Genomic DNA, 26,882 nt, shown 5'->3' with positions numbered 1-26,882 from the left:
GGTCCATCCACAGCCTTTCAGAGGCAAACTTGGTGCCCAGCTGGAGCGTAAGGTGTATGAGAACAAAGGCTTTGTCTTTGTCCTAGCTGTGCCCCCAGTGAATTCATGCTTTCTCTCTTTAGATGAGCTTCGAGACAATGACAGCATCTGTGACAGTGGTGTGGAGACATCCTTCCGCAAACTCAGCTTTACAGAGTCTCTGACCAGCAGCAGCTCATTGCTAACTCTCAACAAAATGCCCCACGATTATGGGCAGGAAGGACCTATAGAAGGCAAAATTTAGCCTGCGGGCAGTTTCCCATGCTGTATAAACCAAAGTCCTAAAATTCCACTGCATTGTCCAAAAGAAGGAAGGTAAAGTGCATCCAGAGGTGCTCAGAGGAACAGCGGCCTGCCTGAATCATGCTGGATTTAATTCAAGGCCGTCTAAACGTGGTTTCCTTTCCTGGTTTTTCAATGAGTTTTAGTTGATTCACTTGCAGATAGTATCTAGCAATCCCCTCACTGCACTGAACTGATGTGACCTGGGGATGAGGTAGTTTATTGAGCTTTACTGGCTGCTGCTGGATTACAGTTGCTTTTTTGTCGTCATTGCTGCTGTCCCTCTGCTGCATTCCCACTGTCATTAAAGGGTGTCCCCACCTGGTCTTCTTTCTAGCCGTCCAGGGCACAGTTGTGCATTCAGATTAAGGATTAAGAAAAGAGGTGTTTTAAAATCAGAGTCACTTAGTGTGCAATTAAAAAAAAAAAGGCTCATTGCTTTTTCTAATGTGGTTATCTCAGTGATTTGAAAAAAATAAGAACTTATCAATATTTAAATATGGTTATAATCAGTGCCGAAAATGATATTTTCCCCTTTTTCTGCATTTTGCTATTGTAAATATGTTTTTTTTAGATCAAATACTTTAAAGGAAAAATGTTGGATTTATAAATGCTATTTTTTATTTTACTTTTATAATAAAAGGAAAAGCAAATTGTTGACCTCACTTTGTTTGATCTATACTAATACTTTCCTAAGATGATTCTGTTACCACCGTTTACCAGTGACAAGTCCTTGCTTCCCAAATGCTGAAGTATAACACCAGAGAAGCATGCAGAGGCAAGTGGAGAGTGGAAAGTGGAAGGCTTTATTAAAGGAAAGAAGAAAAGACTTCCTCCCAGAGGAAGAAAGGGACCAGAAAGGTGGAATCCTTGGAAGGGGAGGTCTTCCCTGTTTTATAACAAAGGTCTTCTTTTAGTCCTCCCACATTCCTGTCCTTTGTTTCCCTCTATCCTGCAGAGATAGAATGCAGGTGGGAAGGCCAAAAGGTGGGAGATAGGTGGACTGGAGGAGCAATCTGGGCAGGAAGGGCCTGGGGTGCTTTAACACCTGCTGTTTGCTGGCAGCCACTTCATTAACAGTTCTTTAGGAGGGCCTTGGGGACATTAACATTTCAATTTCCCCAGGTATTGTTCTGGTCACCTGGACTCCATTCTTGTTATGGTCTCCATTTTCTTTATCTTACTCAGTATTAGACCTGATTTACCTAACTACACTAACTACCTATCTTTAAATCTGGCTCCTGTTCCTGATAATCATGGTGGTGGTGGTGGGGGAGGGTCATTCCATATTCTGGTTATCATATTAGCATACCCCTTTAGAGTCAACTGTCTGATCTAGAACAACAACAAAAAATTATCACAAGAAAAGTGTTTTAATCTAAGATGAAAAGTTCAGGTTTGCCAAATCCTGGTCCAGCTCCTCTCTGTCAGCCATGTTCGTCTTCCTGCATCTCACACACACTGTACATCTTTAATGTCTTTTCTCTGTCTCCATGATGCTGACAATAACGAAATTTCAACATAAAAGAGACCCTTGCACAAGAAACCCTTCAGTATGAAGCTTTCCCAAATGGCCCTTCACTCAGAGTTGGGAAAAAGGAAGAGAAAAACTCAAAACATTTTTGAACAATATACTGGATACTGTGATGCACAACCAAGATCCCTTCTTAACAAAGCACTTGTCTCCCAGATGCTGGAAGCCCACTAGCTATCAGCTCCTCAGGGAATGTCCTTAGCCACACAGAGCCACCTCTTCCATTTCCATGGTGGCTCCCAAGCAAGGACTCACTGGTGTGGGTGTACAAAAGCCTATTCAACGCCAGGCAATGCTGCGGGGCTATGAGCTCAGACTTACCCAGTAGGTGAGCTGAGGCTGTGACTCTCATCTCCCTCCACCCAGTCCTGCTTCCTTCCCCGCCCTTCTACATCTGTTGATCTTGAGAGCATTGCAAATAAACATCCTGCACGTGAATCTCCATGTGAGAGTTAATTTCCTGGAGAACCCAGCCTGCAGAAGTGCTGGAAACCATGCTGACCAATTGTGCATAGGTTAAGTCACCTAGTTTTGAAAATAACCCAATAAGGTATGCATATTTACCCAAACTTACAGAGAGAATTTGAGGCTTTAAGAGGTCAAGTAGCCAGAGTAAAGGTGCTTCTAAGCTTACACCCAACTCTGGCTAATGGGTTGGGGTGTTATCTTACTAGGATAAGGTAGATGAAAATAGATAATTGATTACAGAAGTGGACTCCAAAATATACAGGAATTTAGTATAAGAATGTAAATTTTATTTATTTATTTTTGGTGCCAAGGATTGAACCCAGGGGAACTTAACCATTGAGCTACATTCCCAGTCCTTTTTTGTACTTTATTTAGAGACAGAGTCCTGCTAAGTTGCTTAGGGACTAGCTAAGTTGCTGAGGCTGGCTTTGAACTCAGGATCCTCCTGCCTCAGCCTCCTGAGCTGCTGGGATTATAGGTATGCACCACTGCACCCAGCAAAAGTAAAATTTCAAATAAAGACAAGATGATTATTCAATAAACAGATGTTCCAACTAGTTAATCACTTTTTAAAAATTAATCTGAACACCTACCCCTCTCCTTTCATCAAAATAATTTCCTGGGGCTGGGGTTGTGGCTCAGTGGTAAAGCGTTCACCTAGCATGCGTGAGGCACTGGGTTCGATCCTTAGCACCACATAAAATCTACAACTAAAAAAAAAAAATCTTAAAAAAAAAGTTAATTTCCAGATGTGTCAAAAATTAAACCATAAGAATACTAAGATATGGATGAAAAATCTTATTTGTGTGTGAGTGCATGTGTGTGGGTGGGTGCGTGTGTGTGTGTGTGTGTTGGGGGGAGAGGGGCACAGAGGATTGAACCCAAGGCCCTGCGTGTTTCAGGCAAGTGCTCTCTCTACCACTGAGCTATATCCCAACTCTGGATGAATAATCTTGATGTAAGGAAGGCTTTTCTAAATAAGACAATTCTTGTGTGAAAACAATTTGGGTTCTTCATTTTACAGCATGTTCCAAATTAATCTCCTTCTTCTTTGTTTTCTAAGAAAATTCTGTTTCCTATTACATTGCCAGTTGTCTACCCCTACCCACCACATTTTTCCAGTCTTTGAGAACTGTTATCTATATAAAGTGAAAAAATAACAATTCTGTCTTCCCTTAATTTTCACACAAGCAGCCCAAGCCTCCATTCCTCTGCCAGTTCCTCTCTGTGGTAGGAAGCTATGGTCCAGCTGGCCACAGCAAAGTCTCCTGTTTTACGAGGAGACTTCTCCCACCATGGGATCAGCCCACCCCCTTTCCCTGTGAATCTAGGCAGCCTGTGGTGAGGGTAGAAGAGATGCTAAGTGACTTGCAGAGTTAGGTCATAAAATGTCATATAACTTCTGCCCATCCCTCTCAGGCTCTCCCTCTTGGAACCCAGTTACAATGCTCCCAGGTGCTGAGAGCCATAGCCAAGTAGGAATGACACATGGCATTTTGGTTTGAAAGGTGACCCTGCTCAGGGATTAGGGTGGCTCCGGGTTTAGGGTGGATCCTGCTGGGAATAGGGCGGCTCCAGGATTAGGGTGGATCCTGATCCTGCTGCCTCAAGTGCCCGCTCCTTTGGAGTTCCTGTTGAGTTCTCACGGGGTTCTGAGAAAATTGGTGCGCGGAGCCGGGCAGAGGCAGTGTGTTCCCAGAACACAGAGTGCCGGTGAGAGTTCGAGGAAAAAAGAGTTGCTGTTTGAATCTACAAGGCTGTGTGGTGGCCCGGTTATTTTGTGCCCAGACAGACTGCAGCAGGCACAAAATAACCCAGCCACCACAAAAGCCTTGTAGATTCAAACAGCAACTCTTTATATCTCTTTTGTAGCCGTTATCCCTTTTTAAAAATTTACATTGTGAAACAACCCTTATAAAATTTCTGAATTTAGATAAATTACTCTAAATATTTTCATTTTTTTATGGTACTATAATACAATAATTGAAACCCAACTGAAACTTCTTATACTCTTTGTATATAAATTACACCTGATAGAATCTTAACTCTTAGTAACCTTGTTTCAGCAAAGACATAGACACAAAGCAATATTAAACTTTTTTTCCATTTACAGTTTATGAAAACACACATAATGTTTAAATATATTACCTTATGTAACTTAATAAGTAAAGAGTACTTGATTTTATATTTAGTGGTTGATATTTTAACACTTTAGCTTTGTAGTAAACAGAACTAGCCATCTCTTTCTTGTTGAAGAAAAATCCTTCTACAGGATACCATGATGGTCCCATTGTGATATATTCAACAACTTCTCTTTAAAAAGCCATGAGCTACATTTTTGTATTGTATCAACATATGCCCTAATTGTTCTTGGTCTTACTGGGGTGCCTCCTTCCTCTAACAATTTCTCTTCCTGGGGGCGAACAACTTCAAACCTTGAGTCAACCATTTTCCCCGGTTTGCCTGAAAAAGTTCTAGGAGCAGGCAACTTGAAATAAAAACAAAATAAGTCAAAACAAGAACACATTGTTTTTTGAAATGGTCACCCTTTTTTTTTTTTTTTTTTTTTTGCTCTCCTTCAGGGGCGAGCAATTTCACTTACCTCTGAGCTTCAGGCGTTCCCCGTACGGGCCGCCAAATGCCGCAGTCTGGCTGGGCACAAAATAACCGGGCCACCACACAGCCATGTAGATTCAAACAGCAACTCTTTATTCCTCGAACTCTCACCGGCACTCTGTGTTCTGGGAACACACTGCCTCTGCCCGGCTCCGCGCACCAATTTTCTCAGAACCCCGTGAGAACTCAACAGGAACTCCAAAGGAGCGGGCACTTGAGGCAGCAGGATCAGGATCCACCCTAATCCTGGAGCCGCCCTATTCCCAGCAGGATCCACCCTAAACCCGGAGCCACCCTAATCCCTGAGCAGGGTCACCTTTCAAACCAAAATGCCATGCATCATTCCTACTTGGCTATGGCTCTCAGCACCCAGGGAGCCAGGTGGCCACATAGAAAAGGTAAGTGCAGTTCTCAGCCTTAAATGAGGTCCCAGCCACTGCCACATGCCCTGTGGGATAGACAAGGGAGCCAGTCTTTTAGCAATCCCACTCCCCAACCAAGTGTCCTTGTGTGGCCTTCAAGCTGCCTCAGGTGGTGCTGCCTATAAGTGTCACTGAGCCCTGCCCGAATTGCAGATTTGTGAGCCAATTAAATAATGCTGAAGGTTGCACAATCTAGGTGTGGAGTGGATTAGTACTGTTCTCCAGAGCTCTAACTTCACAGTTCCCATGCCAGAAGTTCACTTTAAAGAGAAACTGACTTGAAGAGGAAGAAGGAGGAAACAACTCATGCTGAGATAGAAAATTTATGCTTCCCTACTGAATAAAAAGCCCTATTTCTCTTGTCATCCAGAAACTGACTCTTCTTCCTCCAAGATCTTGGCTCAGGCCTGAACCTGTGCACCGGGCTGAAACATGAAGGCTACCAGAGATGCCTGAGTCCTCGTGGAAGGAGTGTCTTTCACACTGTACCAGCAGATGGAGATAAATGCCAAAAGGGATGCAGAAGGTCAGTGGGAAGGCTACAAAGGGCCTGAAATAAACCTGCCCAGAAAGCTTGTTGAACAGCAGGAGGCTGGTTAAATATAGCTTCCTCAGAACTTTGGTCATCTTTTGAGGTTTCTATACTCTGCAGGCATAACCAGGCTTTTTTCAGGATCAGTGGTCATAATTTTTCAGCAGAAGGAAGTCCTGCTGCTGCTCATTGACCCACCAGGGTCCCCTGTGGTGGTTCTATGTGGCACGGGCATCCCCGGTCACCAGCCACAGAACGCAGCCCCGAAACCTGGACCTTGAATGGTTTTAGCAGTAGAAAGGGGAGTGGAAGGAGCCAGGGAGGGCTGGGTACCCGTACCTTCCAGTCCCTTTGAATTAATTATTTCTAACGAAATCCTCCAGACATCTCTATGAGGTATATATTTAACCCCACTTGATAGTAAGAAGACAGGTGATCTGAAGTTTTAAGTAACCCACCCCAGGTTCAAATCCAGGTCCGTCTGAGTCCAAAGAATATTCTTTGATGATATCTGAAGGCCTTTCAAGAAATGGGGCCATATTTAAAAGGGAAAGAAAAAAATGCTGACACCTGTTCACGGAGTCATCCTGTACCCAACCCAAATGCAAAATGAATTCAGAACTCCACTAAAAGGATAGATTGTTTGGTTAAAATGACTTGATTTTCCCTCTACTAACAGGCTAAATTGCTCATGAATGAATTATTCAAGGACTGGAGGTTATTGCATCTCTTTCTTCTTCTTGTTTTGTGCCTTTGGAGGCAGGGGAGGATTTCTTTCTGATGTGCAATTCCTCAGGTAACAGTCCTGGGAAGGCAAAGGAGTCAAAAAGAGTGAAACTAAAATTCCAGTCATTTTCTTAAAGATCATGGGATTTACAGTTGGATAAGATCTTAAAGATCACTGTCTAAGTCAGCTTTTCAGCTGCTGTGACTAAAAAGACCTGACAAGAACAATTTTAGAGAAGGAAAAGTTTATTGGAGGGCTCACTGTTTTCAGAGGTCTCAGTCCATAGGCAGCTGGCTCCATTCCTTAGGGTTCAAGGTGAGGCTGAACAACATTGTAGAAAGGTGTGGTGGAGGAAAGCAGCTAATGTGGTGATCAGACATCAGAGAGAGAGACTCCACTTGCCAGATACAAAATATATATCCCAAAGCCACACCTCCAGGGACCCATCTCCTCCAGCCACTACCTGCTGGCCTTCAGTCACCACTCAGTTAATCCCATCAGGGGATTGATTCATTGATTGGGTTAAGACTCTCATAACCTAATCATTTCTCCTCTGAACTATCTTGCATTGCCTTACACTTGAGCTTTCAGGAGACACCTAATATCTAAACCATAACAATCATGTATATAAGGGCTGAGGATGTAGCTCAGTGATTCAGCTCATGCTTAGCATGCACAAGGCCTGGGTTCAATCCTCAAGACACCCTGCAATGTGAGAGCAGGTACTTCCCATTGTCCTCACAGGGGCCAGCTGTGTCAGGTAAATGCCAATCCAGGAGACTGAGTTCTTTTCCACTGGTTTCATTTGACTATGTCATTTGGCTTTGGGTTTGGGGAGACACTGAGGAGGAGCTATAAATTAAACGAAAGTCATTACATTATTATGGATTCCATTATGTCTACAATAGCCTTCTTCCATTATCCCAGACAAGTGAATAGTTACATAGACTATTCAAGCATCTTAGAATGAGATGGTAGAAGAGGCCACAGAAGCATCTTCTGACTTCCATCAACTCGCTCTTCCATGTCAACATCTCTTCACAAAAAAAGGTTATTTCATTTAAATATTACAACAGCCTTGAAGAACAAAGGTATGTATTTAATCAAGATTTTGTAGGCCTCTGTTGTGTGCCAGGCACTATAATGGGTGGTCATCACATATTACTCTTCCTGTTCAAGAATCCTTCAGGGTATTTTGTCCATTTTACAGGTGAGCAAACTGAGGCATGGATTAAAGCATTCCCTGCAGGATCTCCTGACTCCAGTAGTGTTTAATAAACCACTCTTGCAGCAGGCTCAGGAGTGAGTAGGGTGTGTCTCTTCTACTTAGCCATGAAGGAATCCAGGGTAACGGTCATTCTTTCTCTACTACTTGGCTCCCAAGGTCTTGCTGGGGTGATGGTCCCTGTCATCTGGAAGGGGAGTCAAACCTAGAGTATGTGTTGCAGGATTGAATGTTCCATTTCCTCTCATATTGTGCTAGAGAAAAATTTTAGTCCCATGGCCACACTAAGACCAGGGAGGCTCAGAGAGTGATGTTCTGTTCCCAGTATTAAAAACACTGTTGATTTTGGTGAGCAGATGACAGCCTGAAACCTCAGACTGTTTTTAATTCCTACTCATGCAAATATTCACTCTGAAAGTACCATCAAAGTAAATAGACATCATCAAAGGCAAAATCATTTCCCAAAATTGAGAATGAAGGATGTGGGGATGGGGATGTGGCTCACTGGTAGAGTGCTTGCCTAGCATGCACAAGACCCTGAGTAGGATCCCCAGCACAATGCCCACTGCAGAATGGAAGATGCATTTTAAGTACAGTCAGTTTGTCTGAAGGAAATCCTCAGAGACAATCAAAGGCTATGAAGGAAGGTAGGATGGGAGACGAGACCTGCTGCCCTTGCAGGGAGAGTTCTCTCCAATCTCCATGTTCCTCTGTTCCTTCAATGCTGTGCAAAAGGTCTTGGCTCATATATGCCAAGATTGATGTTTTTAAGACACCATGCCCTTTGGGATCTGTATTAGGGATCTCTAGAGGAACAGGACCAACAAGAGATACACACACACACACACACACACACATACATATTGCATATACTATATATGTATATACATACATATATACATACACATATAGTTTAGTTATAGTTACAGTTATAAAAGGGGACTTATTAGATTGGCTTACAGAATCAGAAACTAGATAGTTCCACAGTGGCCACCTGCAGATTGGAGAGCTGGGGAAACCAGTAGCTTCTCAGTCCAAAAAGCCAGAGCCTGAGAAGAAAAGTGACCACTGATGCAGCCCCAGTCTGGGACTGCAGGCCTGGGAACTCCCTGGAGTCATAGCAGCAACCCAAACACCCACCTGAGAGAGAGAGAAAAATGGCGCCTGCATCCATGTTGGCTTCCTCCTCTCTTGACCCTCCTTCCATCCTGGCCCCAGCCCATTCAGCCACACCACCCATATTTAGGATGGGTCTACCCTCTCAGTTTCCTGTCTCACATGTCAGTACACCCTCATCAACACACACACACACACACAAAGTCTCCTAATTCAATCAAGTTGACCATCCATATCAACAATCGCAGGATCCCACCCAAAGGAAAGGGCAAGTTCATCTTTCTTGGGGTCTGCAGAGAACTGCTAGGACCTTGACTCCAAATTTTAGAGAAATGATATGTTCTTCAGGCCAGAAGCATAGCAGACAAAACAGGATTCTAGAATTCCCTTCACCAGGATTGCTTCTTAGGATCCAGGAAGCAGAGTGCTGAGATAAAAGCTTGAAGAATATGATGGAAGTACCCACATCAAGGGAGGTCAGAGGTGAGGCCAGAAGCTAGATAACCAGATTATTAGGTCTCTTCTCTGGCAAAAAGAGATAAATACTTTCTTATTTCAAAACTGTTGTGCAGTTCCCCTTCCCTTTCCTAAGGCAATAGTGCACAACTTAAGGTATTTTTTGCTTCAAAAATTTGAATGAAAAACTCCACACTGTGGATTATTTTTCTTCTGCAGCACACATGTTTATCAAATGTTCTCTTGTCCTTGGAAAACAATTTTTTTCTATAATTTTGAAAAATCGTCTTGCAAAAAAAAAAAAACCAACTTTAAATATTGTTATGGTTTGGATGTAAGGCGTCCCCCAAAAGCTCACATGTGAGACAATATAAGAAGGTTCAGAGGAGAAATGATTGGGTTGTAAGAGTCTTACCCCAATCAGTGAATGGATCCCCTGACAGAATTAACTGAGTGGTAACTGAAGTGGTAGGGTGTGGCTGGAGGAGGTGGGAATTGGGGATGTGGCTTTGGAGTATATATTTATATTTAGCAACTGGAGTCTCTCTCTGCTTTCTGATCAGCATGTGAGCTGCTTCCCTCTGCCACAGTCTTCCTCCATGATATTCTACCTTACCTTGAGCCCTGAGGAATGGAGCCAGCCTTGTATGGACTAACACCTCTGAACCGTGAGCTCTCAAATAAACTTTTCCTCCTTTACAATTGTTCTGGTTGGGTCTCTTAGTCACAGCAGCAAAAAAGCTGATTAAAACAAATATGAATGCTTTCATTTACAAAATCGTTTCAAATATTTACTCTTTTAACAAGAGGTAAACAGGAAAGGGTCTTGCTTCCGGCCATTTTCCATAGAAGGACCAAGATGCAGATAAGTCCAGAGGTCTGTGGTCCAGAGGCCAGACCAGGACTCAGTCTTGAACCCCCACACTGTGCTGTTCAGCCTCACTCTATAACCAATCACAAGGGAGCCCTGAAGCTACATACAGGTCATTGAGATGTGCATGGGAGAGGAAAGGAAATCTCACCAGCTGGGGGCACTGAAGGGCATTACCCTTGGTTGGTCAAGCAGCAGGAAGCTGGCAGTTCACCAAACACACATCTCCAGCACTCACAGCCCTGGGCAGGCACCCTCAGGCCACAAGAGTGTCCCCAAGAGTCCATGATGGCCTTTCTTCTACCACCCATTCTCTTTGCAGCCCCGTTTCTTTTGTTGTGAGGCCTTCAAAAGTTTTTTTTTCTCAATATCCTGCCTTGTTCTGTTTTCCTGTGCCCAGCTCATTACTCCAACAAAGAGCCACCCATGGGCCACCCATGTTCACATAGAATTCTGCTTCCCAGCACAAGCACAGCCTGACCAAAGTGGCCAAAGACACCAGAAATTACACTGCTGTGAAGACCCACCACAGCCCCATAGGCAAGTCCTGTCACAAAGCCCAGAAACCCTCCTGTGCTCTTCTGGGAGATCCCACAGCTCCTGTGTCTCTCCCCTCACTCCTGGGACCATGGAAGCAAGTGTCACTTTGCCTCCCCCAAAAGGTGGGCATAGTGGTGCTCAGGAAGTACTCATAGGCTCACGGAAGAAGGAACTACTCAGCCGGATGCAAAAGCAGCCCTTTGCATTCTTCTCCATTCCAGTATTGACCTAGGAAGGTCAAAGCTACCATTTGGCCCATCCTTCCTCACCCCAGCCAACTGCACATCGTGAATGATGAACAGCATATGCACACAGCATGTGGGCCAGGGACAGTTTTGGTTATGAAAGTCAAAGGCACTCTAGGTTAAAGCTTCAACAAGGAGGGAATCTGTGGGAAGCAAGTAACCCACAGGACGCAAGCCCATTTCTTTAGACAGAAGAGGCCAAGCCAGGCCAGAGAAGACTCCTCCGCGCTGCCTCTTCCTCAGCAGAAGATCCTCACATCATGCCACAATACTTGTTTTTAGTCTGTTCCCATAGCTTTGCTACTGTGCCATTTTCCAGCTCATCTGACTCCCCCTGACCCCCCATCAATCATCTGTTCTGGAGGCTTTGTGCCAAGTTTTCAGAGATCCATAGTAATTAAATTTAAATTAAAAATCACTCAGATGCTACCTTTTTGCTAAGGTGGTTATGACAGAAATGAAATGAACCAAGAGGCAGAGAGCAGCAAAAGTTGCTCTGTACATCTGAACCTTTCTAACATGCCCTGCTGGCTCCCAGCTTGTTAGCTCTGGAGCCTGGGAAGAAGTCTCCTTTCTCCATAGGTACAAAACCCTCTGAGCAAACCAAACTAAGCACTATGCAAATATGGCTGTCAAGGTCACAGTGGAGGAAAACATCCAGACCAATGGCAATTAATAAACCGTTCCTCAAATGCAATCAGAAGTTGTCAAGAATCTGTAAAATTCTGTGTCTCGTTGACAGGCCCAGTATGTTAATCCCAAATTTTAATCTTTTAACACTTCTTTCCTAACATATCTCATTTCAGAATGAAGACCCTTCCCCACAGAGCACTGCATCACTAAACTTTAGAGAGAGGAAGAGGGAGAGCTGGGGAGCTCAGTGAGCACAGCTGCTCTCTGGGTTCCTTCTTTCCCTTCCTCCTTCCTCCCTGCCCTCCTTTTCTCTCTCTCTCTCTCTCTCTCTCTCTCTCTCTCTCTCTCTCTCTCTCTCTCTCTCTCTTCCTCTCTCTTTATTTCTCTCTCCCTTTCCTTTCTCTATCGCTCATTTTTCTCTCTTCCTTTCTCTATCACTTTTTCTTTCTCCCTTTCTCTTTCTCTTTGTCCTTTCTCCCACTCTCAAGCTTTCTCTTTCTCTCTCTCCCTCCCCCTTCTTTTCTTCATCTCTTCCTTCTTCCCTTTCTTTCTCTTTCTTTCCTTCACTATAGTAGCTCCTCTGTATCCATGCATTCCAAGGCAAGCACTGACCCCCAGCTCCTTGAACCCTGGGAGGTGGTAGGGGACCTCCCCCCCAAGTCCCTGCTGCCCCATGAGGTCTCCCTTACACTCCCCTCCCCACCTGAGGGCAGCAGAGCCCAGTCCTTGGGGAAACCTCCAAAGCCAGCACCCATCCATCCCAGGGCACTGCCCCTCCACCCACCACTAGCCTCATTTCCTGTACACAAGAGGCCTCTGCTGGAAGAAGCAGAAGTTTGCACAATCACCCAACAGCTGTCACATCTCTTCTACTTTTTTTTTTTCCCTTTGATAAAATTGGAAATAGCCTGACTAAAAAAAAAGGAGGAGGAGGAGGAGGAATTAGAACCCTCTTTCTGCCTGAATTTTCTCCTTCAACTCAGGTCACAAAACCTTTGGTAAAGAATCCTTAAATGATTTTCACTTTGGACAAGGGGAATATGAGATCCCTAGCTGAAATGATCAGATGTAGGGTTCTTATCCTTGGAGGAGTAATTGTAAGCCTGCATTTACTACTTGCTTATCCTGTCCTGGGGACTGGGAAAACTTTATCTTATTGAATCCTCACAATAATGCTATGAAATAGTCATTGAATTAATCTCATCTTGAAGATAAGAAAACTCAGGCTTAGAAATTAAGTGACTGGGGCTGGGGTTGTGGCTCATCGGTAGAGCGCTCACCTAGCATGTGCGAGACCCTGGGTTCAATCCTCAGCACCACATAAAAAATAAAATAAAGGTATTGTGTCCAACTACAACAAAAAATAACTATTAAAAAAAAAGAAATTAAGTGACTGGTTCAAGGTCAGTCAGTACATGTTACAGCCAAAATAACAGGTTCAATATCAGAGCATGAGCCCATGGCCACAGCGCACTATAGACACTCTTCACATGTACACATGCACACACACACACACAAATGTACACACACACACACACACAAATGGATCTTTTACAAGGAGAAATCTCAGTTGTTGTGTTTGTAAGTTGTCTAGTTAAAAATCTTTCTGTTCAAATACCAATAATGTGGCTAGAAACGTATAACAATCACCCAATTTGGGCTGGGGATCATCTCATTACAAAAGAGTAGTGGTCCTTCCCTCACCCATCATGGAAAACCCTGCCCCCAAGAGCCTTCCTCACTAGAAAGATCACAGCCACTGCCACATCCAGGTGCAGGGGATCAAGATATTTCTTGGCTGAGGGGAAACCAATGGCCCCACCTTGCCCTCTCCAAGACCCAGCTATACATCTGACCTCAAAGCCCTCACCTTTATCTGTGAGGATGCTCTTGACTGGAAAATGAGAACACCTGGCTATCAGTGAATTTTTAAAGTAAGGGCTGTTTAAAAATATCATTACAAGGTCAGAGATAGAAAGATCTACATTATATATGAAATCTTCCCCCTTTAAATGTTAGCAAATAACTCAATTTTAAAAACCATGGTCTGGCTGTCATCTGCTGGTCAAATATGACCTATATGTGACCTGACCTTCCTTTTCTCCCCTCCATCCAATACTTTCACAGGTTCCTACCTGTCCCCCTCCATAGGCTTGCTTTGATGGCTTACCACAGGGGCAAATGATAACTATAACAGCTCATATTTGTTGCATAGCTATTGTGTGCTCTATCAATATCTATGCATCATCTCATTTAGTCCTTACAACCTATGAGGTGGGCATTGGTACGATCCCCATGGTTAAATATTAAAAACTAAGGCACAGAAAGACTCAGAACTTGTATCCAATGTTAAAGAGCCTGCTAGAGTTAATGTTATTCAAACACACTGATTTCAAAGCTCATAATCTTTAACTGCTCTATCAATTATGATGCTCTTTGTTGTAAAATCAGAACACCTGATACTAACTGGATTTAAAAAGTAAGGCCATATTTTTTTAAATTGCATTATATGAAGAGCAAAGTTAACAACCACTATGGAAATCAGTATGAAGTTTCCTCAAAAGACTAGATGTGGGACCACCATATGACCCAGTGATACCACCCCTTAATTTTTATCCTGAAGAATTGAAGTCATTATACTATAGTGATACATGCATACCCATGTTTATAGCAGCACAATCCACAATAGCCAAGTTATGGAACTAGCCTAGATGTCGGTCAATGGATGAATGGGTAAAGAATACGTGATATATACACACAATGGAGTTTAACTCAGCCAAAATGAAGAATGAAATTATGTTATTTGCAAAAAAAAATGGATTGGAACATGAGAGCTTTATGTTAAGTGATAAGCCAAACTCAGAATGTCAAGAGTTGTATGTTTTCTCTCATATGTGGAAGCTAGAGAGGGCAAAGGGGGAATAAAGCAAGGGGGAAATCTCATGAAAATAGTAGAAAAAGAGGACGGGGTGGGGGGTGCAGATGAGAGAAAAAGGAAATACTGGAGAATGACACTGACCAAATTACATTATGTGCATTACAAATATGTCACAGTGACACTTTTATGTATAATTATCACGTGCTGATAAAAAAATTGTTCAAAAAATAAGAGCAAAATTAAGATGGTTGCAGGGTTAGTTTAGCAGCTTAATATCTCTGCCATCCCTGCGTGTCAATAACGTTCAAGGTCACAACAAGGCTCCAAGTATCAGGTCCTCAAACTGTAGCTTCTCAACTTCACCCAACAGCAGGTTTCACTTCAGGTCTCTCATCGGGCAGGAAAACTCATCCCCCAGAACATCAACTGGTGTTTCATTTGCCAGAATTGTGTCACATACTTAACTCTACACCAATCCCGGGCAAAGAAGAATAGGATTAAGTGGAACAAATTATGATCCAATTCCTGAGGTTGGAGCAGAGAAGCACCTGACTGGTAGTCAGCCAGCAGAAGCTGCTCCAACTACTGGGAATGTGTGGATGGTCTCCTAGGACCCAATGAAGTTTATAAAATCCATAATGAACAACAATAACAGAATAAGAAGAGGGTGCTCCCACATGTATTATGAGGCATGAATCCGTGCTAGCTCTGTAATAGGAATGTCCATGATTGGGAATGTACCATGTCCAGGGAGCTCTAGGTAATTCTAAGCATCATAGTCATTTTTACTACTCACTGCATGGCATGACATGTCACAAGGGGAAACTCAACAAACCTCGTTTAAAGACTGAGACCAACCAAAGGAGTTCAACTATATTATCATTGCAAACTTTTCTTCTAAGAAAAAGTTCTGTAATGAAGGTCTTTAAAGACTTATTTCTCAATTAAACTTTTTTTTATCATAAACTTTCCAAAACACCTTTTCTTTTTGCTTTGTTGATACTACAGATTGAAACCAGATGTGCTTTACCACCAAGTCACATTCCCAGCCCTTTTTTATTTTTATTTTTTTTGAGAAAGGGTCTTGCTAAGTTGCTTAGGACCTCGCTACGTTTCTGAGGCTGGCCTTGAACTTGCAATCCTCCTGTCACAGCCTCCCGAGCCGCTAGAATTACAGGTATGTGCTACCGTGCCCAGCTGTCCTCAAGTGTTGAACAAGATGGCCTTATCTAACATGGTTGTCCCTCCATATCACCTTAACCTTATAGGACTTGGCACCAACTGCAGTTGCCTTATTCATTGTCTGGCTTATTGTCTGTCTCCCCTACAAGAATGGTTTACCAAAGCAGGGACTTGTCTTCTCCTCTCATCACCTAGTGACAAGGACAGTGCTTGTCAACAGTGATCCATAATAAATGCTTGAAAATGAATGAATAAATCTTAAGTAAACAGTTTTTAGGGTCCGAATATAAATGCATCTTAACACCAGTTTTGTCTGTGACTTTTAGAATTTTGTATATCTTCTGGTTCCTACCTCTGATAAATCAATGAGAAAAATAAGAATTCTTCCATTCACTTGGAAATATTACTAAATGCCTTTTCCAGCATAATCCTTTTAATTTCCTGTGCTAATTGAATTGATAAGATTGCATTCAGTCAAGGGGAACTCTGGAATATTATCAAATGCTTTGAATTTCCCACAGAAACAATGCTTACTTGTTTTTCCCTAAATCTTACCAAGCTGGGGAATAGGTTTCATATCTGAGAGCTGGAGGCAGCCCAAGAGAATATTCTTTCTGTCTCAGGTCTTTGTCACTTGAGGAAAGTCGGGGAAACATATCTTTATTTCTCTTGCACTCCAGTTCACCTTCACTCCAATAGAGAAAAAAATCTTTCCATGTATTTTCCAAGTGACTTCCCAAGGTTTGAAAATGTCTCACAGTGAAAAGTCAAATAAGAGAAAAAGAGAGAATAACAGTTATAGTGAATGTGAATGAGGAAATTACCATTTTTATTGTTTTCCCTGTCCTGGAATGGGAAGATATAATCCTGTGAACTGACCTCTCTTTATTCCGCTCTCTGGAATGTCCTTTGAAAGAACACAGCTAGGACCTGAACCTGGTCTCTTGTTTATACAGTTACTAACAAAAAATTTCTCAGAAACCTAAGGCTGAGGGGTAAGTATATCAAATTCAACTCCAGCAAATGTGGCAACAAAAATCTATTAAAATGCTAACAGTAACTATCCACCGTGTAACATGTGAACTGTGGAAGAACAGTTTGACTATTACTATTCTCTCAAAAATGCCATAGGCACACTTCTCTCCTTTTTGTAAGTAGTTGTCAGCATGTGTTTATGCCTATTTATTCTGCTTTTACAAATTATTCTTTTATGATATCTTTTTCTGAAGGAATGTGTCTATATTTGCTTTATTTTCATTGCTTCATGCACTAGTTGGATTATAATGATTATTTCAAAACATACAATCACAATAAAAGTGCAACTTATTTTGTTCTAGACCCTATTTGTTCTCAGTACTACCTTTGACAGTCAGGGATTATTATCTACATTTTAGAGAGGAAAAAACTAAAGTCCAGAAGGTCAAATTGTTGCCCCAAATCACACAGCTAATAAGTCTCAGAATATGGATTTAAATCCAGAGAAATGTGGCTGCAAACTCTGCCCTCTCCAGGACACCAGGCGTAGGACCATACTGAGGGCCTGCAGGGGCCAGGCCCTTCATCTAAGTTACTTTATTTATTCTCTAAAACGAAATTATAAGATATGTGTTATTATTCCCATTTTAGGACAAGAAAATTGAACATAGAGGTTAAGTAACTTGTTTATGGTTGAAGAAGTATTAAGGGCAGATTTGCGATGTAAACTCTGGTTCATCAACTTCCAAGCCCACTTCACAGGGACCCTGTCATAGAATCTTCGTGGTTAATGAAGAACAGTGAACAGTGTCCTCCTTTCTCAGGTCCAGTCCTTGATAAGCCTGTGTGTGTGTGTGTGTGTGTGTGTGTGTGTGTGTGTGTGTAAGCACAGAGATGAGAAAACTCTTAAATACTGAAGGACAGGACTGGAATATCTGTACTTATATTCTTTTTCAAGTTACTGAACCTAATGCTTCTGTTTTAAAACCAAAACCAGCCAGGTGTGGTGGTGCACACCTATAATTCCAGTGGCTTGGGAGGCTGAGGCAGGAGAATCACAAGTTCAAAGCCAGCCTCAGTAATTTAGTGAGGTCCTAAGCAACTCAGCAAGAGCCTGTTTCTAAATAAAAGGACAGAGGATATGGTTCGGTGGGTAAGTGCCCCTGGGTTCAATTCCTGGTATCCAAAAAAAAAAAAAAATAAAAATAAAATTAATTAATTAAAATTTAAAAATAAAAAAACATTGAGTCTCAATTTTAAATCTAAGCCTTCACTATTGGTCCATTCCATAACCAATTACATGATTCTTTCCATAGAAAAATCTCTCAAACATCTTAGTTTTTAGATTCTTCAAATTCTCCCATTTATCAAGCAGAAATTAGTGTACATCTCAATAATGGGCTCAATGGAATATTTTTAGAATGATTAAATAGGCCACAGATGAACTATCAAATTGTCAGTGCAATTTATCTAACTTTTATTTTTATCATTCAAACTTACAGCAAAAGTGTAAAAGTAGTACAAAAAAATTTCACATACCCATCTATACCCAATTTAGTCACTTATTAACATTTCGCCCCATTACTTTTATTATCAACATACCCATATTGATATGATAATGTGTCATAAAGTACCTTTATAGCAACTTATAATTAATCAATATAAATAAACTGATTTAAACTTAAGCTAAAGGAAATACCACTTGGTGCCAGAGCCAGGAAGTCTATATTCAGTATTGTTGAATCAGAAAGTTCACTGAATTTAGCCAAATCTGAAGCCCACACACAAGCCCCATGTCAGAATATCTCAAAATTTCCAGCATGAACATAGCAATGTCCATGTCAATGTGAGCTTATTTTTCAAAAAAGGATTCTTTTCAAAAATAATTTGTTGTTAAAAATGTTTTATAACAAATCCCAAAATGAAAAAAAGAATCCCACCCCACAATAGGAATCAAATACCAACAATCAACCTTCTAAACTGTTCAGCAACAATAATCAATATGGGTGCCACCAAGAAATCTCTATTGTGACATTTGACCCTCCATTTCCTCTGAAAATAATAACAAAACACTTCATCTTAATAATTCAGTATTTCTCAAGGCTACCTATGAAAGGCCTACAATTACCTCAAAACCTCCCACACTTGGCTCAGTAGACATTACCAGGGTCATGTTCTTATGACTCCCTGAAAGGTAATCTGCTTGACACTGGTTCATTTAGTACTAAAGCTGTATGTTGAAGGGCTAAACAGTTCTTGCACAGATTCAAGAATACCTAAACCAGGTGCGGTGGCACCTGTCTATAATCCCCATTGAGGCTAAGGCAGGAAAATTGCGAGTTCAATTTTTATTAAGAACATTTATTATTTGTATGAAAAAATAAAAAGGGCTGATGTTATAGTTCAGTGGTAGGGCACCCTGGGTTCAACCCACAGAACAGCAAAACAACAACAGCAAAAAAGAACACCTAGGACAGCCTTGTCTGAGGCCATCACTGGAGGAACAGCCTTCCCTGACAGTATGCACTGTACCAATTGAGAGAGTGTCAGACACATGTGAATAAGCAGATGCACCTCTTGTTTCCTCGGCTTCTCTCAGGGGGTCTTCCTCTCCAGCCGCTGCTCAAGAAAGGCTTTGTTCCCAGTGTACACTGAAAATACAGCCGGATTCCTTCAGTAAATATCTGCCAGGGAGGTCACATGAAAAGACTGCTCCAATTTATACTTGGTGGTAGGTTTCCAAGGGTAAAATAATACAGTTCGTGTCTTCTTGGTCATAAAGAAACCATTGTCACTAAATCTCCCTGGGATGCTTCCTACATCCAACCAAACAAAGGGAGCAATAGCTGAGGTTTCCAGAGCAAACACAAAAGTGTCACCTTGCTGAGAGATGCTGGCCTGGAAAAAAGAAAAAAAAATGAAGTGAAGGTTGAATGAAGAACTACATAGCCCACGGCAATGTCTACCAGGACTTTAACAAGGGCCTGGTAAGGAGCACGTTGGCAGTGCTTTCGTTTTGCCACTGTTAAAGTCATATATTCCATGCATGGTTTCAGATGCTTGAACATCACTTGGAAAATGACTTAGGTCTGTGGAACATGATCAAGTTGTAATCTCACACCGAGGAAACATGCAGACTCCTCTGGTGAAGGAGACTATTTCAAAACAGGCCCAAAGTTTTATATATTTTATAATTTTTCTCAGAGGAGCATCAAGGAGGGAACATTTTGGCATAGGGCTGGCTATTTTTAATGACCACATGTAATTTTAATAGATGTGGATCTAGCTAGAGAGTGCAGCCATGGAGTGTACATTAGAGCCTTCTGAAAAGGGCCCGCGTTCTAGAAGCTAATCGGCCAAGCAACTGCAAAAGCTCTACCATTCTCTGTCTTTTTAGTAAAGTCACATTATTAGCATGTGCAAATTCTATACAATTTCAGCAGACAGAGTGAGAGAGAGAATCCTCTAGACCCATTCCATTTAATTAGCTGACTGAGCACAAGCCCCAGAGAGAGGATGAGCCACTCCCCAGAGGCCACAGGCTTGTGAGCCTTTCTCAGAAGAGCAAAGAATCAAATGTGACCTGGTCTTTAAAGCTGTGCATTTGTCACAGAACACGGCTCCTCAACATGCATGCACATTACACTATAAAGTCTTTATTATATGTGTGGGGCATAAAGAATTTCAAAAGACAATTTTTACTGTACATAATCATTCAAGTAATTATCGTTCAAGTTATAAACAAGAAAACCGACATTGATAGAAGCAGTAAAAGACCTGAATAAAGTGCATGAGGGAACTCTAGGAGGCTCTGAGACTCAGGCTCGAGGTTAGATGCCAAGTTCTACCTGGTGAAGACCCTAAAGCAGCCATGCACTCAACTCAACAAACCCTAGCCAGCCCAGAGGGGGCCAGGGAAGCCTTAGCTACTGCTGCGCAAAGCCAAGGCCACAAGAGACCCAACACAGCACCTCGCTCACTCTTGCTGACTTCTTCTAATAGGAAATCTCATCTCTGGGCCTCTGACTGCAGAACCAGAAGCTCAAGCTTGTACCCGGGCTTCAGAAAGACCAGGAGAACAAGGACCTATAGTAAGCCTGAATAAATGTTAATTAATATTATTACTATTGTTGTTATCTCTTTAGGAGGGACAAGTCTCACTGAAATGCAAGTCAGGAAAGACAAATAAAGAAGCCCTATCTCTCTTGTACCTCAATTAACTCTAGGAAATAAAGGCCTTAGCTAAAAGAGAAAAGTTTTTGTTTTCAGAGTCATAAGTTTAGAAACGACAAATTTGTTCAGTATTTTTTTTTCTTTGCTAGATGAAATGATATGTAAGCTATGTCATTTTTTTTCTTTTTGTACTGGGGATTGAACCCAGGAATATTTTACCATTGAGCTACATCCCCATCCCTCACTCTCCCCCTGTTTTGAGACAGGGTTTCACTACATTGCTAAATCTGGCCTCCACCTTTCAATCCTCCTGCCTCAGCCTCCCAACTCTTTGGGATTACAGGCATGTACCACCATGCCTGGCTATGTCATTTCTTTCGTGTCTGTCTGTTCTATCTCAGTTGTTACAGATAACTTAGATTTCATTATGGAAAATTTCACTATCAATCCAAAAAGAACCTATGTTCTCAATTGTCAGGGCTCTTTCAATAAAACATAGGACTAGGTGTTTTTATATCACTATTTCTAAAGTCAATTTAAAAAATCTTTCTCAATAAAGGAAAAGCATAAAACAAACTTAAAGGTTGTTAAAAATAAAGAATCAGCTTTCTAGAAAGATTCTGTCTGCTACTATATGTAGGAAGAAAAGATGGAAAGGTTTTCAATCAATTAGACAGAGTCCAAATTCTCTAGCTGCACAAATTTTGTAACAACACAACCTAATCATTCTATTTTTTCCCCCTGGAAATTACAAAGTGATTTGGTGATTAAACTGCTTTGAAGCAATAAATAAAAGAAAGAGGAGTGATTAATAGATTGGACTTAAAAAGTCAAAATTTGGAGTGCGTCAACTGGGCTCCAAGCTTTCGTAGGCTTAGGACCTTGAGCTTGTTGTCTAAGTTCTCTGAACAAGTTTTCTTACTCATAAAACACAAAAGTTCACACCTCAGGGTTGCTGTGAAAGTTAAGAGATTTATCATGCAACAAAGTACCTAGAACAGAGCCTGGAACCTAGTGAAAGTTAATCAGTGAGGATGGACGAAGCCTTCTCTCCCACCACTGTACCAGCCTCACTAGGGAAGGATGAGGAGCCAGGACAAGCAGCAGAAACTGAAAACTCTTGACAAATCCTGAATTAGAAATAAAGAAACTCATTTGGTCTTTGCTTCCAGTGGGACGGAGTCCATCTTGCCCAGGGCTCAGGTCAACTCACTACCAAGAAGGAAACTGGCAAGTTGCAGGATGCAATGCGCTGGCACAAGAACAGGGCGCTCCACAAAGCCACCATGCTTACTGTGATCTGGGGCTTGAGGAGCCCCTGGGCATTCTTCAGAGAAGACAGGAAGTGATAGTTGGTGGGGCTAACGCGTTTACGGTCAGTTGAGAGGTAAAAGGAAACCACACAGTTTTGTCGGGTACAATTCCCACATGTCTTCAGCAATGTATTCACTGGTTGCTCATAGATGGACACAGCCTTCCCGGCTTTGAGGACAAAAGGTTTAGTCACAGTGAAGTACAAAGGTGTCAGGGAATTCCATGCATGGATTCTCACCTGGGGAGAAATAAAACAATAAAAACATTCTTGGTTATTATGTTTTTCAAGAATAATCATGGTAGGGGCTGGGGATGTGGCTCAAGCGGTAGCGCGCCCATCTGGCATGCGCGCTGCCCGGGTTCGAACCTCAGCACCACATACAAACAAAGATGCTGTGTCTACCGAAAACTAAGAAATAAAATATTAAAATTTAAAAAAAAAAAGAATAATCATGGTACTAATAGCTGAGAGTCAGAAGAGCAGAACTGGTTGAGACACTATGAGACCTGAATGTCAATCGCAGACGCATTGAGTTATGTGACCATGTCACTCAACTTGCCAGTCTCCATTTCTTCATAGATAAAATGGAAATAATAACAGCTCTAACTTCACAGGTTGGGGTGAGAATTTAAAAAATAATCCCTGAAAGGGCACTACCTGGCACACTGCAAGGATTCTATGAATATGACCTACTTCCAGTGTCCTTCCAAGCTGTAGCCACCAGAGACATGGAGCTTCTACCCCTGTTTTAAAAACAAGGTGGTGGTTGTTGTTGTTGTTGTTGTTATTGTTTCCCCTTCGCACTCATTCTGGATAGTTTTACTGATTTCAATTTTTAACATACCATTTTTAAACTATTTTTGCAAAATCTGGACTACTTCCTGCTCCTCATAATTATAAATAATCTTACATTTATGTGGCACTTGACACTTATATAACCTGCTTTCATCTATCTCCTTTATTCACTGTTCATGGAAATCCTTAAAAGAGGTAGGCTGGTATCATTTTACAGAGGACTCATCAAGATGTTCAGGGTTTTGCTCAAGGTCATGTAATAAAAATGGCAGGTTTAGCCTGAATAATAGACTATATTTCTGACTCCAAGTACAACCCATTTTCTGCTACAGGCACTAAAAATATTTTGATACAATTAATTCTCTCTTTTTTTTGGTCCCAACAGCAATATATCCAAACAACTAAGGAAATAATCATCTGAAAGTCCTCCTTTATCTTAGAAAAAAAAAAATCCAAGTGACTTACAGTGAGCTGCACTTTAGAGTCTGAGTGAAGGTCCGACACACCATAGACATAAAATATACCTTGATCCTCAAAGCCTATTGGCAACAGTGGAGCAAAGAAATTTCGAGCAAAGTAATGCAGCATTTTCCACTTTCCTCCATACTCTGAAAATAATCAAGAGAGTTAGGGGAAGGCAGGGTCAAGCATTCAGCGACCTTGTGCACATGGTCCAGTTGTGTGTGGCTCATCAGGATTTTCTGGAATGAGCATGTGAGGGAGTTGACAACGGAGGGCACCCCAGTTTGTTAAAGTCTCTGATCAGGCATTTTGGATACCACTCTCACAATATCTGAGTGAGGCAGGCAATAATAACTCACTTTCCGAAGGAGGAAACAGAGGCTTGGGAGTGAACTCAAAACATGCTAGAGGTGGTGTTTTGAGCCAGGCCCGGTTCCTAGACAACATGTACAGGTGACTCTGCTTCAGGAGCTCAATTTTCCTTTTTACCACAAACACATAAAGGAGAAGGTCGCCTTGGCAGTGAACACCTGTTGCAAATATTCATTTATAAGAATTACTTAGAACTCAAAGTCTCCTTTTTCCATAGGCACAAAAACCTCTGAGCAAACCAAACTAAGCACTGTGCGAATGTGGTGTCAAGGTCAGACTGGATGAAAACATCCAGACCAATGGCAATTAATAGCAGTTCCTCAAATGCAATCAGAAACTGTCAAGAATCTGTAAAATTCTTTGTCTCTTTGGCAGGTCTTGTAGATTAAATCCCAAAACCTAAGCTTTTAACATCTTCCTTTCTCAACATTTGACATTTCAGAATGAAGACCCTTCCCCACAAAACATTACATTACCAAATTTCAGAGACAGGGAGAAAAAGAGGAAGAAGAAGGGTGAAGGAGTCTTTCTCAATGATCTAAAAATATAAAACAAATTTAAATTTTGCTAAAAACAGAGAATGAGACTTTCTATAAAAATATCGTCAGTTCGTATGTGTAGGGAGAAAAGAATGGGGAGGTTTTTTTAATCAGCTAGACAGGTACCAAAAATTTTCCAGTTGCACAATTTTTGTAAGAACAAATCCTAATCATCCTATTTTTTCTTGGCAATTATAAAGAGATTTCATGATTAAGCTGCTTTGAAGCAATAAATCAAAGGGAATAGAGTGATTAATAGACTATACTTAAAAAGTCAAAATTGGAATATTTCAACCAGGATCCAATGCTCCCTAGCTCAGAGCCTTGAGCTGGTTGCTTAACCTCTTTAAACTGATTTTCTCACTTTTAAAACACAGATGAAAACACTTCAGGGTTGCTGCTAAAGTAAGAGTAAAGACCATGAAACACAGCCTGGAACGTAGCACAATCACCAGGGAAGAAACACCCGGATACATAGGGATACATAGTGCAAACTGTTGAGGCAGAAGAATAACAGAACCAGTTTCTTTGGAGTTTTGCAAAATTTCATTCTCTATAACCCCGAATGTTAGTACTTTCTCATAGCAACAAGTGGCGGGAAGACATGCGAGGTAGAGAAGTTTTTCTATCAGATGTACAAAATGAACAAGATCCAGGTGTGGTGGTGCACGCCTGTAATCCTAGCAGCTCAAGAAGCTGAGGCAGGAGGATCTCAAATTCAAAGCTATATTCTCTCTAGGCCCAAAGCAACCTAGAGAGACCATGTCTCAAAAAACCAAAAGGGCTGGGGATGTGGCTCAGTGGTTAAGTACCTCTGGGTTCAATCCTTAGTACCAAAAATAAATAAAATAAAATGAACAAGAACTCACATTTGAAAAGTCCTCTCCTTTGTAGAAGATGGCTCCTAAGGTAACTATACACTCTGATGTGTGATATCCATGGCAGGGGAAAGACTGTAAATGGGTAGTTCCAGAGGTCAAGGCCACAAACAGAATACACTCAGGAGAACAGGAATTCAAGCAAAAGGTCTCACTGATATACACTCCATGTTACTAATCAGTATTAAAGTTTGGCTAACAGCCTAAAAATGTCATGTGATATCTGGCTTTGCCATTAGCTCTATGACTTTTCAAATTTATGAATGAAGCAAAAATGCCCATGTGGATTTTTTTATTTGCAAAATTATAACTCTAAATTAGACTAATTTTTAAAGAAATATATTCAAACCTACAGATTCTAAGCCACTATGGAGCCCTTTAAAGTATCACCATTTCAGGCAATAAGAGATGACCCAAAACCCCCAGTTGCACTCACTATGAGCAGGGGATTTATTGAGCCAATTCAATAGAATTAAACAGAAGCCAAGAGACTGCCCAGAGCAGGAGCAGATATAGCAAACACAGTCATAGCCTCTCTCTGGTACAGGTGGAGCATCCCTAAACTCAAAATTCAAACTCCAAAATTTTCCAAAACCTAAAACTTTTTGAGCTCCATTATGACACCATAAGAGGAAAATTCCAAATGAACAAAACATACACACAAAATCAGAAATATTTCTGGTCCCAATCATTTCAGATACTTAAACTGTCCCTGTTTTCTCTAATAAGTATAAGGAGCCGGTGACCCTCTCCATGCAGGAAGGGTCCTGCTGGAATTTAGAAAACAGCCAAACTCTTACTCTGCCCTTATGCCCTTGTACTTGGAGCTACCTACCCTTCCTGAAGACTCATACAAATAATCCACATGCAGCCATTTAAAGCAAGATTTCCAAAGGCTGCACTCTCCTGTTTCTTGAACCAACGCAGCTTTAGAAGCTCACAGCCCCTTCCATAGATAGCAAGCAGGGTCAGCATCCAAGTGTCTCGGAACAATATCTTTTTGTCCACCTTTCTAGCATCTCAGCCATTCCCTCACAGTCTATGCAATTCTCACTCAATGCTCTTTTATGTGGTTAGTGCTGATAAAAAGAGTTCAGTAAGAGAAACACGATCAAAAATCCAATTCCCTGTAGGAGTTATCCATTTAGCACTAATAAAAGTATGTTTGGAATGAACCCTTTTGGATTTGCATCCATAACCAGTTTAAGAGCCTCCCCCAGCCAAATGGCCTTTTTATTCCATGGCCTTGCCTCGATTTTGACCCAAACAACTGTTTATATTACAAACTAAACTTTGCTTCAAATCATTTCTAGTAAAGGCCAAAGATATATTATTTCTCCTTAATTTTTTAATGTACCAAAATAGATGGGATCATCCAAACTTCAAGTTCCATGCCAGTCTTCTCACCTTTGGCTAACTGAACTGGTTCAGTTAGTATTTTACTACCTTCTCTCCCCAAAAAATAAACAGGGTAAAATGAAGATGATTTTATGAATTTAAAGCGCAGTCAGAAAAATGGGCACATTAATGCTCAAGGAGGCCAATTTTCCATGTGGTTGAATTCTCCTACATACACTTAAGTTCAGGAGGGATGTTTAAGTTCATGC

At 41.5% G+C, this 26,882-nt stretch overlaps 2 protein-coding genes and 1 long non-coding RNA gene across 6 annotated transcripts in view; 2 read left to right on the top strand and 1 right to left on the bottom strand.

The window, feature by feature from the left end:
• Nucleotides 1-986, top strand: part of Nfkb1 (nuclear factor kappa B subunit 1) — a 126,271-nt gene extending 125,285 nt beyond the window's left edge. For both annotated transcript variants that reach the window (XM_046458762.2, XM_046458761.2), the window contains exon 24: nt 123-986. In XM_046458762.2, the coding sequence (XP_046314718.1) occupies nt 123-283 (161 nt within the window). In that variant the 3' untranslated portion in view covers nt 284-986. The remainder of the gene's footprint in view (nt 1-122) is intronic.
• A 4,152-nt stretch (nt 987-5,138) lies between these two features.
• LOC124102454 (uncharacterized) lies at nt 5,139-11,502 on the top strand. Of its 2 annotated transcripts, XR_009228148.1 has the most exons (3): nt 5,139-5,887; nt 7,548-10,085; nt 10,689-11,502. It is a non-coding gene; the product is annotated as an uncharacterized LOC124102454 (long non-coding RNA). The 2 variants fall into 2 exon arrangements; XR_009228147.1 differs by having other exon boundaries at nt 5,139-10,085.
• A 6,692-nt stretch (nt 11,503-18,194) lies between these two features.
• Manba (mannosidase beta) overlaps nt 18,195-26,882 on the bottom strand; it is a 107,748-nt gene continuing 99,060 nt past the window's right edge. For both annotated transcript variants that reach the window (XM_058583824.1, XM_046459017.2), the window contains 3 exons: nt 23,490-23,632; nt 22,209-22,466; nt 18,195-19,639 (listed from right to left, as the gene is read on the bottom strand). In XM_058583824.1, the coding sequence (XP_058439807.1) occupies nt 19,415-19,639; nt 22,209-22,466; nt 23,490-23,632 (626 nt within the window). In that variant the 3' untranslated portion in view covers nt 18,195-19,414. The remainder of the gene's footprint in view (nt 19,640-22,208; nt 22,467-23,489; nt 23,633-26,882) is intronic.

This window comes from Marmota monax, unplaced genomic scaffold, assembly GCF_021218885.2.
Source record: "Marmota monax isolate L192 unplaced genomic scaffold, Marmota_monax_Labrador192_F-V1.1 WCK01_AAM20220418_F8-fsc00002, whole genome shotgun sequence".
Classification (NCBI taxonomy): domain Eukaryota; kingdom Metazoa; phylum Chordata; class Mammalia; order Rodentia; family Sciuridae; genus Marmota; species Marmota monax.
The sequence above is the reverse complement of the archived record's forward strand: the minus strand, read 5'-3'. Positions and strand labels throughout refer to the sequence as shown.